At 47.9% G+C, this 12,749-nt stretch overlaps 1 protein-coding gene across 1 annotated transcript in view; it reads left to right on the top strand.

Annotated features, from left to right (window-relative positions):
- Window positions 1–12,749, top strand: part of LOC147891993 (uncharacterized) — a 341,384-nt gene that overhangs the window by 67,561 nt on the left and 261,074 nt on the right. The window contains exons 7-8 of the mRNA XM_087388335.1: window positions 12,437–12,509; window positions 12,626–12,718. Of these exons, the coding sequence (XP_087244461.1) occupies window positions 12,437–12,509; window positions 12,626–12,718 (166 nt within the window). The remainder of the gene's footprint in view (window positions 1–12,436; window positions 12,510–12,625; window positions 12,719–12,749) is intronic.

Raw genomic sequence — 12,749 nt, forward strand, 5'->3', positions numbered from 1 at the left:
AGTATTCAGGAGGTTGCTATCCTTCTGAGGTTACTTGCCATATGGTTCCTTATGGACAGGGATGCTTTGCAGTGGGAGCTGCATGGTCTTGATGATGTTTGTCAGATACTTGGTTGTTTCAGTATGAAGAGGGGGAAGTTATTGAGTACTCCATTGCGTGTATTGGCTCCATACTGGAAATACAGCAGGTTTGACGATCACAAATCAGTTGAGCAGCAAGTTATGGTTGATATGGCAGCCATAGTACTTCATGCATCCATGACTGTGTTGAGACTTGGTTCTCACATGTTTGCCATTGGGGCTACACTTCCGGTTCTTGCTTCCGTTGCAGTGGGAGTTAGTAGCATGATTATGGCAGATTTTGGCAGTAGGGAAGCGATCGTGGACATCAGGTCCTTATGCTTCCAGGAGCAGCATGTAGGTGATGCAGGTTGGGTAGACCAACAGAGGTCTATTGTAGGTCATGTGCTTATGGTCACAGGTGGTACAGAGACATTTTCTTTGCACAGTGACTGTTCGGGTGCTATGGACTTAGCACAGGAGCAGGTGGTGGTGAGAGTTCACTCTCCCAGTAAGATCTGGCATGAGATCTTGGTTGACAGGCATCTACAGCTTGTCATTTTCTATCCTGCAAACCTGATGTCTGCTAGCAGCTTATCCTCTATGCACTTTGCACATTGTAAAGTGACGATGGGCATAGGATGACAGTCTGGTCATCTTGTTTTTCAGCCTATGGCTGATTGTATTATATGTGTACTATACTCCCTTAAAGGCACACTGCCTTTAAGTGGGAGGTTGTTGGGGTAAAGGGCAGTGTGCCCACCCACTTGTACAATGCCCATGTATACTCATATATATATGATAGAGGAATAAGCTAGAGTAGCTTTTGCTCCACCACTTTTGGTGTCTCCTTATCCCTTTGTGTGTGCTCTCCTTTCCCACACAATATGCATAAGCGATGCTCCCTAGGAATCCCCTCTGCTCTGCCGCTCTCTATGCAGAGGCGGTGTGATGATACTCGAAACTGTCCGATGGAGATCCGTAGTGAGTGAGGCATATGAAGCTCAGTGTACCTCGGTGGTGTGATGAATCCCTCCTCTAAAATACGAAGACAGTAATCTCTGTAGAAACTTAGCTTCACTGGAAGCTCCCTCGGGTCCTAAAGGTGTGTAGTTGCAGGATATCCTCTCGAATGACCTGGTTGGTGTGTGGCCCAATCGGGATGGTGGGTGGGAGTACCAGAGGGGCATCTAAACTGTACTGAAAAGGAGGTATCGTATCGATGTGGAACCCTAGTCTCACAAACCATCTGTGAGTCCGTGCATACCAGCATCGCTCGTCTCCCTTTGTTGCCAACCTCATGGAGGAATCGAGAGCCAACCATGGCAACCTCTGTCTCCCTGATGTGCAGACCCCATATGATCTAACCCGGTGTAGATATGTGATGGTCTAAAAGGCTGCATCTAGCTGGAGTGGAGAAGCACCAAACTCGGTCTGAATGATGTGATGTGGTACAGACGGTTTCCCCCGGATCATCCGTGAGAGCATGAGGATCTGCAAGCGCTCCACCCATGTCCACTCTATCTCTGACATGTCATGCCCCCAACAAGGGCTGTCATACATACCGGCTGGTCGGACCAAGGAGTCCAAGAGAAGAGCCTTGGTCCGAGGGTCCTGGAAGTGGGAGTGGAAGCATTGTCTCTCTAGTCGAGCCAGTGAGGTGTATCCCTTGCTCAGTCTGGCCTACATCGCTAGTCTCATCATGAAGATCGGGCCAAAGAAGATGACCCCCTAGTAAGTGTATGAGGATACGATCTCAATTGGTGACCCACCGAAAGTAAAAGTAAATTGCTTCCGTTGCATGTTTGCTCGAGAGGTGTTAAAGATCATGACCTTGGTCTTGCCAAGGTTGACCTTCAAATCATGGGATAAACAAAAAGCTTGCAGTACATCCAGGTGTCGCTGGAGCCCATCGGGTGTGGACGACAAGAGTGCCACGTCATTTGCATAAAGAAGAATCCTGATAATGATCCCGGCAAGTGAGCAACTGGTCCCTCCGAACACCCCCATGAAAGTCTCAAGCTCATCGATGTAGAGGCCAAACAGGGTTGGTGATAAGGGACAACCCTGTTTGACCCCTATGGTACTCAAGATCTCATCTGTCCAACCTGTGCCTGTCCGAATTCGGCCTGAGACTCTCTCATATAGTGCCATGACTGCCCAGATGATCTCATGATCAAATCCCAGTGTCTGTAGGCGTGTGATGAGACGAGCTCGAGGTACTGTGTCAAAGGCTTTGCGGAAATCCACAAAGCAGCAATATACCCTCTCCTTCCGTGATCTGGCCTCCTCAATGACACTCCTGAGTGTGAGTATGTGATCCATAGTCCCATGGTCTTTCCTGAAACTGGCCTGACCCTCTACTCTGAGCCCTCTCATCTCTACGAACAAGCTGACTGATGCATCCAATACAGCTGCATAGATCTTGGACATCACATGTCCATAGTCCTGTAGTTACTCGGGTCCATGGGATCCCCTGCCTTGTGGATGGGGGTGATGGTGTTGAGTGTCCAAGTGCGGGGGAAGCCAAGGCAAACAACGTCATTGAATAGCTTTGCTAGGATCGGGGCTGACGTGTCGATCCCATATGCAATAAACTCAGTGCATAGCCCCTCGTGATCCTTAGCTCGACCATTGTGCAGTTTCAATGTCGCGTCCTTGACTCCCCCTCGGGTGAACAACGTGCAAAGTGGAGCGAGGTGTGTGTATGAGATTTGGAGTGGGCTGGTGTGGGACATCATAAAGATGGGGTGTATACGTGTGCCAGACTCTCGTGTCAGTGAGGGGTGATGGAGACCTATGCTGAAGGAATCTCCGCCAAAAATCCTTACAAGATGTGCAAGATGTGCAAAAGCTCCTTCTCATTTTGACGAAGAAATGCCTGCTTCTTTCAATGTACGACCCCTTGGTTGCCATCTAGCAGGATATCATTTACACTCTACAGTCCACTTGGGAGCGCGGGACTCCAGGCTCCAAGGTGACTATTGAGAGGCGTGCTTGTTTCTGCAAGGCTTGGCCTGCAGGTGTTTTCTGCATCTTCACTTCGCGAGGGATTCACTGGCTGTATAGTCCCCCCCCCCCCACTTGGCTGTTAGCCCCAGTTCCAGAGATTCCCTAGACAGTGAGCTGGGCTTCTTTGGAACAAGCCGGTTTTTCTTTCAGCCTTTTCTGGTTTTTTCATACTCAGCATCTTCAGGGCTGTTGTCTTGTATGAAATCTTTCAAGCATTAATAGAAGGTTCCTTTCTTTGGAAAAAAAAAAACAAAAGCAAATAGGCAGTCAAAGTCCACAAATAAGATTTTGATCAAGATATTGATGAACCGCCTCCTAGACTATTGTTAGGCTCTTGTAGTGCTTAGGAAAATAACTCTTCCTAGTACCTGCGACAATTAATTAAAGTGCACCACCATGGCACCCATTAATTGTTAGCGCTTTGCATGCAAATAACACACTGTGGACTAATTCTAGTCATGGTGGGTGTCCCCACTGAACACATGTGCACACATAACAAATATAAAAATATATATTTATTCTCTGGTTGACCGAAGTCAACGCTCTTGATCATAATTAAGGGGCTTTGACCAAGGGTCGATGCGCCTTAATTATAGTCAAGTCTCTCCAACCGAAGTTGGCACAACTCTCCAACCGAAGTTGGTACATTTTGGTTAACCGTAGTTAACCCTCTTGGCAATAAACCAAGTCTCGTTGACCGTAGTCAACACTCTCTGGCTCTGTGGTTCTCTGGTTAACTGCAGTTAGTCCTCTTGGTAATAAACCAAGTCTCCCCAACCGAAGTTAGGTTTACTTGACCAGAGTCAAGTATCTTTGACCGTAGTCAATTCTTTGACCATCAAAAAAAACTCTTTTGACCATAATTAACTCAGATGGAAAACTCTTTAACTATGATCAAATAAATGGTCAACTGTACTTTGACTTAAGATATTTACATTATGGTGACATTTCTTCACCCTTTCTGACCGTCCATCTGTCTCAAGGTGGTAAGCAGTGCTAGGTGTGAGGAGAGTATCCACTGCTGTGAATAACTGCTGCCAAAAATGACCCATAAATTTTGCATCTTTGTCACTGACACTTGCGTACCGTGTCTGGTGTGTTCGGGAGGTGACATTTGGTTTCAAGTCGGGAGCTGTTGGCAATAAGCCTTGCACTCCGCATCGTACTAATTGTTGCGGGGTACAGAACCAAGAGGTGGTGGTCTAGTGGACCATGTGGTGTGGGGAAAGATTTGGAGGGCAGCCTCGTGGAGTGTGCGACTAATCAGGGCAGCATGGTCCTCTATGAGTGGTATGTGATCGATGTAGGTTAGGAGTCTGTTTAGGCGTCTAGAGTAGGCCGGTGAGAGGCTGTGATCAAAGTGTATGTCGTGGTAGGTGTTGTGCTTTCTATGTGGTGTGTGTGGTGTGGCTAAGCGTGGGGTGGCGATAGTGAAGAATAGGTATGTGTGATCAGCTCCTAGAGGGAGTGGAGCTACGGTGAAGTCGGTGATACATGAAGTGAAGGTAAGGGATCCCATGATGTAATCTACTACACTAGTGCCCCCCCCGTGTGGGAAGCAAGTAAAACCACCTGAGGAGGGCCATAGGTCAAGCCCGTTGTAGATGGTGAGATCATGCATCCTGCCCAAATCAAGGAGCGCATGTCCATATGGTGTAACAGGCCCGTGTCGGTCCAATGAGATCCTAGTCATACCTGCTCCATCTAGGTCCATGTCTGGTAGCATGATAAAGTCGTCTCGGAAGTCCAGGAGTGGTGCCTGGCACGTGCTCGTCCTGGCGTTGAAGTCCCCAACAAGGAGAACTTCCCCACGGGCTGAAAGGTCTGGGATATCCTGATGTAAGGGTGCATATGGCGATGTCTCACCCTCCTCTCGTGCCACTCTGGCGAAGTGGGTTGTGTCTGGCGAGAAGTAGCATATTGCTATGAAAAGGTCACGGGTGTCTGTGCGTCGGATCCAGATCCACATGAATCCGGAGTGTGCATCCTTTCTCTCAATGGAGATGGCTCTAGCGAGGGAAGACCTGTACAATACTGCGACCCCGCCTGATCCTCATACTCCTCCTGTATCCCTCGTCTCATCCCTGAAGGCTGACTCCCATGTGTAGTCACTGACTATCGGTAGTGGACGCTCTGGGCTCTGGTGTGTCTCCGTGTAAAAGACTATGTCTCGTCTATATAAGACTCCGAGAAGTTCCCTGGGTCTGACCATAAGGTACCATTACAGTTCCAAATGGTGCAGTCTAGGGTCTCGAAAACCTGAATCTCATAGGCCCCGTCTCCCTAGGGGGTACGGGTGGGAGCCCGACGGGTGCCGGTCAACAACCTACCATCTCAGACCACGGCCCATTTTTCCTCCTTGCGGGCAACATCCCGCTGCGTCCCTGGATAAGGGTGCCCTGCTCGTGTATAATGCAAGCCTGCTCCTGGGTGTATGGGGCCTGCTCTTGGGTGTAATGTGTTAGCTCTGCCTGACGGGCCCGAATGCTATGTATCTCAGCCAATAGGGAGTCCCAAGCATCTGGTGGGGGCCTAAGATGTCCTGGTCCAGGTGGGAACTGGATCTCAAGAGGGGTTGGAATGAAGGTGGGCTGCTGAGGTTGTACTAAGGGTGGGGACAGCTTGATCTAGGCGGGGGAGTGGTATGTAGGAGTAGCGAGGCCGAACGAGGTGATGAAGGGTGGCTGACTAAGAGGTAGAGGTGATACGAGGGGAAAGTACTGTGGAGCAGTGCGGTGGGGCCAGTGGTGAGGCTACTGGAGAGGAGACTTGTGATGATGATGCAGGAGAGGGGGAGGAGAGAGGTGGCATAGATGATGAGGCGGATGATGGTGGTGAAATAGTGGTGGTAACCATAGAGGTTGAGGATGTGGTGAGCAGCATGGGCTTTGGGTGGGCCCCTTTCTTCTGGGCCGCGGTGCTGTCCACTATCAAACCGCTCCGATTGCTGCGTTTGTTGAAGTCCTCCAGATTGAGTTGCTTTTGTGTTTTCTCCTTGTCACCGTTCCCCTTCCCCATCTCCACGTGTATGCAAATTTGGACCGAAGGGTCTTCCGCCTAGTCTCCTGTCCTCATCCCCCCTATTCCCTTCATTATGGGGGAGGCAGCAGCGGGCAAAGAAGGGATTGCAGGAGGTCGAAGCTGTTGAAGAAGAAGAAGAAGAAGAAGAAGAAGAAGGGAGGAAAAAAAAAAGGGTCGGAGCTGCGTGCGGGGGGTTTTTTTTTGTTTTTTTAAGCGAGGGGGGTTTGGGGGGGGGGGGGGGGGGGGCGGGGGCTGAGCGGGGGGTAGTGGAGGGGTAGCGAGGGGGTATGGAGGGTTAGCGGGGGGGTAGCAGAGGGGGTAGCGGGGGGGTAGCAGAGGGGGTAGCGGAGGGGGTAGTGAGGGGTTAGCGGGGGTAACCTCGAAAAGGAAGAAGGGGTAGGAGAGGGGTAGCGGAGGGGGGTAGCAGAGGGGTAGCGAGGGGTAGCAGCGGGTAGCAGAGCCAAAAGGAAATGGAATTACCCAAGGTCAAAGCCTGCTGTTCCCCAACCCTGCCTTCCCCTTCCTGCCTCCTCCTCCCCCACACGGTGGTGGTCTTGGTATTGGGAACCTATCTAACATTTGATGTTGCTCCTTAAATGGATCCTTATGTTCCCTGTATATCCCTTTAGGTTGCATTTCTAGGATATTTTATAAATCAGAGCATAAAAATCACTAGTAACAAATATCATTGTCATTATCATACCGCAGAGCCTGCTGTTCCCCAACCCTGCCAGCCCTGCCCTTCCCCTTCCTGCCTCCTCCTCCCCCACGTCCTTCTTCTTCTTTCCCTCCTCCCCAGCAAATTTGCCAGCGACCGGCAGCTCCCCCCCCTAGCTTTTTGCTGCCCCCCCTCATTCTTTCCCCCCTCCCCTATTTTCTGTTGGTCGTGCCTCCCTGGCTGTTTAGTCTTTTTTTTGCATCAGACCACCAGGCTAGTTGCCATATTTGGGGGTTTTTTGGCAGTCAAAAGGATACTCATTCAGGCAATTCACCCTCGAGCTCTCTGGGTCAGGGGGGAATGTCTTCCCACAGCTCCCTCAGGAGATTTCTCACTCCCCTTGGCACTGCTGCAGCCCTTCCTAAAGGTCTATCCTTCTCGAGCCCTGTTATAGGCTCATCAGGCTGCCCTCATCAGCCTTCCTGCTGTGGGCACTCTTACCAGCTTGAGGTGCACCAGCCTTCAAGACTCAATTCTTCACCTTCTTCTGCTCTTGTACCCTTCCTTTTCTTTTTCTTTTGCCCTCTTTTTCCAGCCCCCTCCCTTTTATTTAGCTTGTTCTCTTTTCCCACCTTCATCACTACCAGGTTACAAGCATTTTTCCCTAAGGAAAGGCATTTTCAGGTGATGACCCTTCAGTCTGGCCAAAAGACTTGATACCTGACAGATCTTTCAGGGGAATCAGCACCAGTAACCGCAGTCATTGCTCCTCCCCAACCCTTGCTGCCCCCTCTCTCTCAGCCCCTCGCTCTCCCTCAGCCCCTCCCCCTAAGTCTCCCTCAGCCCCTCCCTCCCTCCCCCTTCCCCCTCAGCCCACCCCCCTTCCCCCACCCTCTCAGCCCCCGCTCCCTTCCCGCCTCCTCTACCCCGCCCCCTCCTATGCCCCTCTACCCCTCCCCTTCCCAACTCCCTACACCCCTACCCTGCCTCCTCCTATGCCCCTCCCCCCTCCCCTTCTTCTGCCCCTCTCCCTCTCTCTCTCAGCCCCTCCCCTCTCTCTCTCCCCCCCTTTCCCCCTTCCTCTCTCTCTCTCTCAGCCCCTCCTCCCTCCTTGCCTCTCCCTTTTCTCTTCCTCTCCTCCCTTCTTTTCATCCTGCCCCTCTCTGTCTGGCCTCTTCTTCCCGCAGCACTTCTGGTTCGGACAAAACTTACTTTTGTTCGAATTGGCCTTCTCACCTTGATTGGCGATGGTTTTGTCACTTAGTCAATCCTACCCCGCTTCCACCGGCCACGAAAACAATTACATTTTCAGAAGACGAGTTGTTGTAGCTCAAGAAGGACGTAGAGCTTGAAAGCTCTACCAATTTGATCGCATGCATCTATGGGTCTCACCCCTCCAGATCACAAGCCAGAGACCAGATGCTCGCGGCGCTACCCCTAGACCTCACCCCTCAACTCAAAGATGTTCGCTTACTGGGGCGAGGTTTCTTCCAGGTTGTTTTTGATTCACCGGAGGCTATGAGCGCTATGGTCAAAGCCGGGTTCTTGCACTTGGGACACAAAAAGATTTTCTTTGACCCCTTCATGTTGGGCTTTGACCCTGTGGAGTAGGCCAAGAAGGGATTTTCATTTTTCATCCGATTTCTAGGTCTCCCTCAGGTTTACCATCTCTTACTCCCGGTGATTGGGGAGTGCTTTGGTATTGTCACTAAGATCCTTCCCCTCCCTGGTTTGCCCTTGACAATTGCAGAGGTGATCAGGTCTGACGGGGTTCCTACAGTTAGGGTCCTTACATTGGATCCTAATTTATCAGATGATCATATCATGCTTCAGCATCTAGATGGTTCTTTCTTTCGACAAAGACATGACTGGTGCAGGATCTGTAGGACCGTTGGCCATTTCGCCAGGGAGTGCCCTAAAAAGAAGAAGAGGCCCAAAAAGCCTTCTTGTACAACAGCTCTCCCCAGACCTCCACAGGGAGTGGTACAGTTCCAGCACCTCCTCGACCTCAACAGGGTGTTGGTACAGTTCTAACACGTCCTCCTCGACCTCAAAAGGGTGTTCCAGTGCCTCCTCCTCGACCTCGATAGGGTGTTGATACAACTCCTCCACTTTAGAGTGCTCTCCTTCGACAGAGTGCTCCCTCGGTACGTACCTCCACCCACTTTCGTGGCACCTGTTGCCCTTAGATAGGTTCAGGTTCGTGTGCAGCCTTCACTAGCAATATGGCTTTGTACCGCGCCGTCAAATCCTGGATAACAATGAAGAGCTTTATCTAGGTTTGCAAGGTACTTAGCAACAACATGCACCACCAAAGGGCACCAAATGAAGTTAGCACAATTTGGCCCTTGCTTGTGTACTTCTATAGGCCTTGTTAGCTTATTGAGTCAAGCCAAACTTCTGCAGGCATGAGCAACCTTTTGAGTGGAGCCCATCTCATTTCATATGTCAAGTTGAAGCAACTTGGAGGAGCTCAAGAGTAGCCTCAGGGAGAGGCTTTGGAGCAGGATTGGTAGTTGGAGGAGAGCCCCATTGCCCTTAGGCAAGGCATTATGAGTCATATATGGGCATCTACCTTCTTGTACTTTTAGTTTCCAATGTTAGAATTATTATTATATTCTAGGCAGTGGCCAATGTAATGTAATAAGTGGGTTAGGAGCACTTTTTCCTCTTAGAGGTTTCTTTGGGGAGTAAACTACGTTCAGCTCACTCTATCCATTTTGCACACTCTTGCTCTTGCTTCCTGTTTTCTCACATTTGGTATTAGAGCAGCTCTCCTTTCCGGACTTGCTCCTTGCTCTTTGCTCTCTACTTCCAGCTCCTGCATTTCAGCTCCAACACTTTCGTCTGTACAGTCCGTACAACTATACGGATTCTGTACTTGCGTCCGTACTTCCATCGCCAGGGTTGCCGTACATCGCCGCAATCAGCGTCTGTACAATGTCGTACGACATCCGTACAAGGTATGGACTGACAGTCCATACTATATGCACCGTATAGCTCCTGTGCCGTACAGATCTGCATCGTATAGCTCGTGCTGTACAGATCTGCATTCCATACCTGCACATGTGGCGCTGTCGTTTGTACTCCATACTCCGTGCTTCGTACATTCACTATCAGTTTCGCTATACAGCCATACATACACTGTACGGATTTTGTCGTACAGTCCTTTGTATAGTCGGCCATACACTATACGGATTTTGTACATTTGACCGTACGCTGACAGTTCCGTACTGTTAGTTCGGTGCAAGCTAAAAGTGTACGTACACTTTTGTTGCAGGGCCTTTTGTGCAGGTTTTATTCTTACAGGTACTCTAGCAGTTGGTTGTTTGGCAGGCATTGTTTGCAGATAGCCATTGTTTGGCTTAGATCTTGCAGAGAATTTGGGGCATTCTGTATTTGTGGGTAGTAGACATTGCTGTTGGTTTGCAGGTTGTCCAAAAATTTGGGGCTTTTGCAATTACACTGCAATTTTGCAGTGAAATTTGGGGCTTTTGCAGGCAGAGTGCAATTTGTGCAACATTTGGGGCCTTCAGATCATTTTCCTCTTTTGTATGCAATTTCCCACAAGAAATTTGGGCTTTTGCATTTGGGTTGCAATTTTGCAGGTAAAAGAACATTTTGGAAGTTTGCAAGCATTTCTAGACTTAGTACGAGTCAACTTGCAGACTTTTGCCACTTTTTGCAGATTCTATTTGCAGATTTTTGGGCATTCAACAGAGCATTGTGGTGCATTTTGAGCCTTTGATAGGCTGTGACAGTATTTGTCACTGTGGGCAGATTTTCTTTGCTGATTTTACTTGTGCATTTGGCATCCCAGAAAGGGATTTTGCTTGGTCAGTTTGCTGTGTTTTTTGAGTTTATTTGGCAAAAAATGGCTCAGAACAACCCCAATGAGGTGTTCGGAGTTCTCACACAGGAGGATAAGTTGGATGGCACCAACTACTCCTTGTGGAGTTTCATGGTTCGCAATATCTTGGTTGGCAGAAATCTTTGGGATTATGTCAATGGAGATGAAGCAAGACCAGATACAGTGGCCACATCTGTCACTCCTACAGCTGGTGGCAGGGATAGAGGTCAAAATGTAGCACAAGTAGTTGGAATAAACCATGGTCTAATCTATAACTACAGTTAGTGATTAGATAGGGTTTTGTCACTTAGACGAAACCCTCATCTCTTTCATTGTACTTCACTTCAGTTCAGTACACTTTGGGGAGTGAATTACGTTCAACTCACTCTCTCCATTTTGTGCACTCTTGCCCTTGCTTCTTGTTTTCTCACATCCAAGTCATACAAAATTTTCCGTGGGGAGGACGGGGTGATTGGACTCAGCATGGAGTCCTCCTGGGTGTGGAGGAGGGTATTGACTTGGCTTGGTCTTGCATGTTGCTCCATAAGTTGTGCTGAGACTTAGGTTTGTGTCATTTCAGATTACCTCGTGTAGTCTCAACAATCATCTATGGTTGCCATGATGACATGTGTTGCTGCAATTTTGTTGGCTTAGCTATTGGTGAAGTCTTTGGTGGCCTCATATGTTTTGAGGTTGCTTTTGTGTAGTTTTTTTATGTATGTCAGGATATGGATAAGCCCATCCTCCATGATAGCATGTCTTTGAGCCTCATCATACCTCTCAAGCCATTTGAGAAATATGGCATTGACTTTGTAGGCTCAATTAGTCTACCAAATAAGCTGGCTCACAATCAGTATATATATCAATGGCCATGGGTTATGTGGGCAGAGGCTCATGCATTTGAAAAGAATGTAGCTATCTTTCTATATGAGGACATCATTGTGAAATTTGGTTGTCCTCTCATATTAGTATCAGACCACGATACTCATGTTTTAAATGAAACAATTGAAATTTTTACTACCATATATTGGAAGTCTACGCCTCATCATCCTAAATGCAATGGTGAAGTAGAAAGAATTGATAACGTCATTTGTGATGTGTTGAAGAAGACTTGTAATCTGGCATTTGATATATTGGGATAAGACGTTACATTCATCATTGTGGGTGTACTGTATAGCTCACAAGGTTAATGACACAAACCTAAGTCCCAACACAACATCGTACTCATTTTTGCTCTGCTTTAAATGCTTCGCTCTAGTTTCTGTGCATGTCTCAGCCCTTAGCCTTTGTGTATGCTACACATCATCAAGGAAGTTGTGTTTGAGCTAAGGAGATTTTATCACAACCTATGGATGAGCATCTTACATACCCTACTATGGGTAATGTGATTCCCACACTGAAAGATATATATCTTAGTATGGTAATGTGATCCCCACACTGAAAGATATATATCTGAGTCTTTCCTCAGAATAAGAGTTTGTGGCTGGCTCTTTTGGAGTAATGCATGAAGTTGCATTCATCTACCTCGATATTGCTTGCAACTGGAACCTTCCGTTGTTTTTAATTCTATTTTCTCGTACTGCTTGAGCTTGTTCTAAGATCTCCCTCATGAGATGCCATACATGGGATTCAGTTTACGTTCGTTATTTTCCAAATCCTTTTTTCATTTTTGACTGAAAACATGTTTCTTTTTACATTCTGTCCTACTTTGCAGTGTGCTTACCTGTATGCGTGCTTACATTATCATAAAAAATGAGTCCTATCATTCTAATGTAAAGTGATCTGGCTTGCTGTGAGTTGCAACAATAATAAAATTGTTTTTTATTCTACTTCAGGCATGGAAAACCTCCAATGGTGATACATATTAATTTTTATTCTGCTAAAGTTGACAATGTTTACTTTCCTCAGGTACACAATACATTCAAGGCTTAGTAGTCATCTTTCTTGTTTTTCGTCTTTTTGTCAAATGAGAGCCAATGCTTGTCTCCCCAAGAAAATTCATGCAACTTTTTGATTGTATAAAGCTGGAGGTTGTTGGAGATATTGCAAATACAATGTGGCAACTAAAGGAGAGTGTACAGCATCAACCACATTGGGATTATGCATTTATGCTTCAGGTACACCTAGATAACCAAGCCCTACATCAAG

Source organism: Dipteris shenzhenensis, chromosome 17 (assembly GCF_047967505.1).
Source record: "Dipteris shenzhenensis isolate YYH24624 ecotype China chromosome 17, Dip_SZ_1.0, whole genome shotgun sequence".
Taxonomy (NCBI): Eukaryota; Viridiplantae; Streptophyta; class Polypodiopsida; order Gleicheniales; family Dipteridaceae; genus Dipteris; species Dipteris shenzhenensis.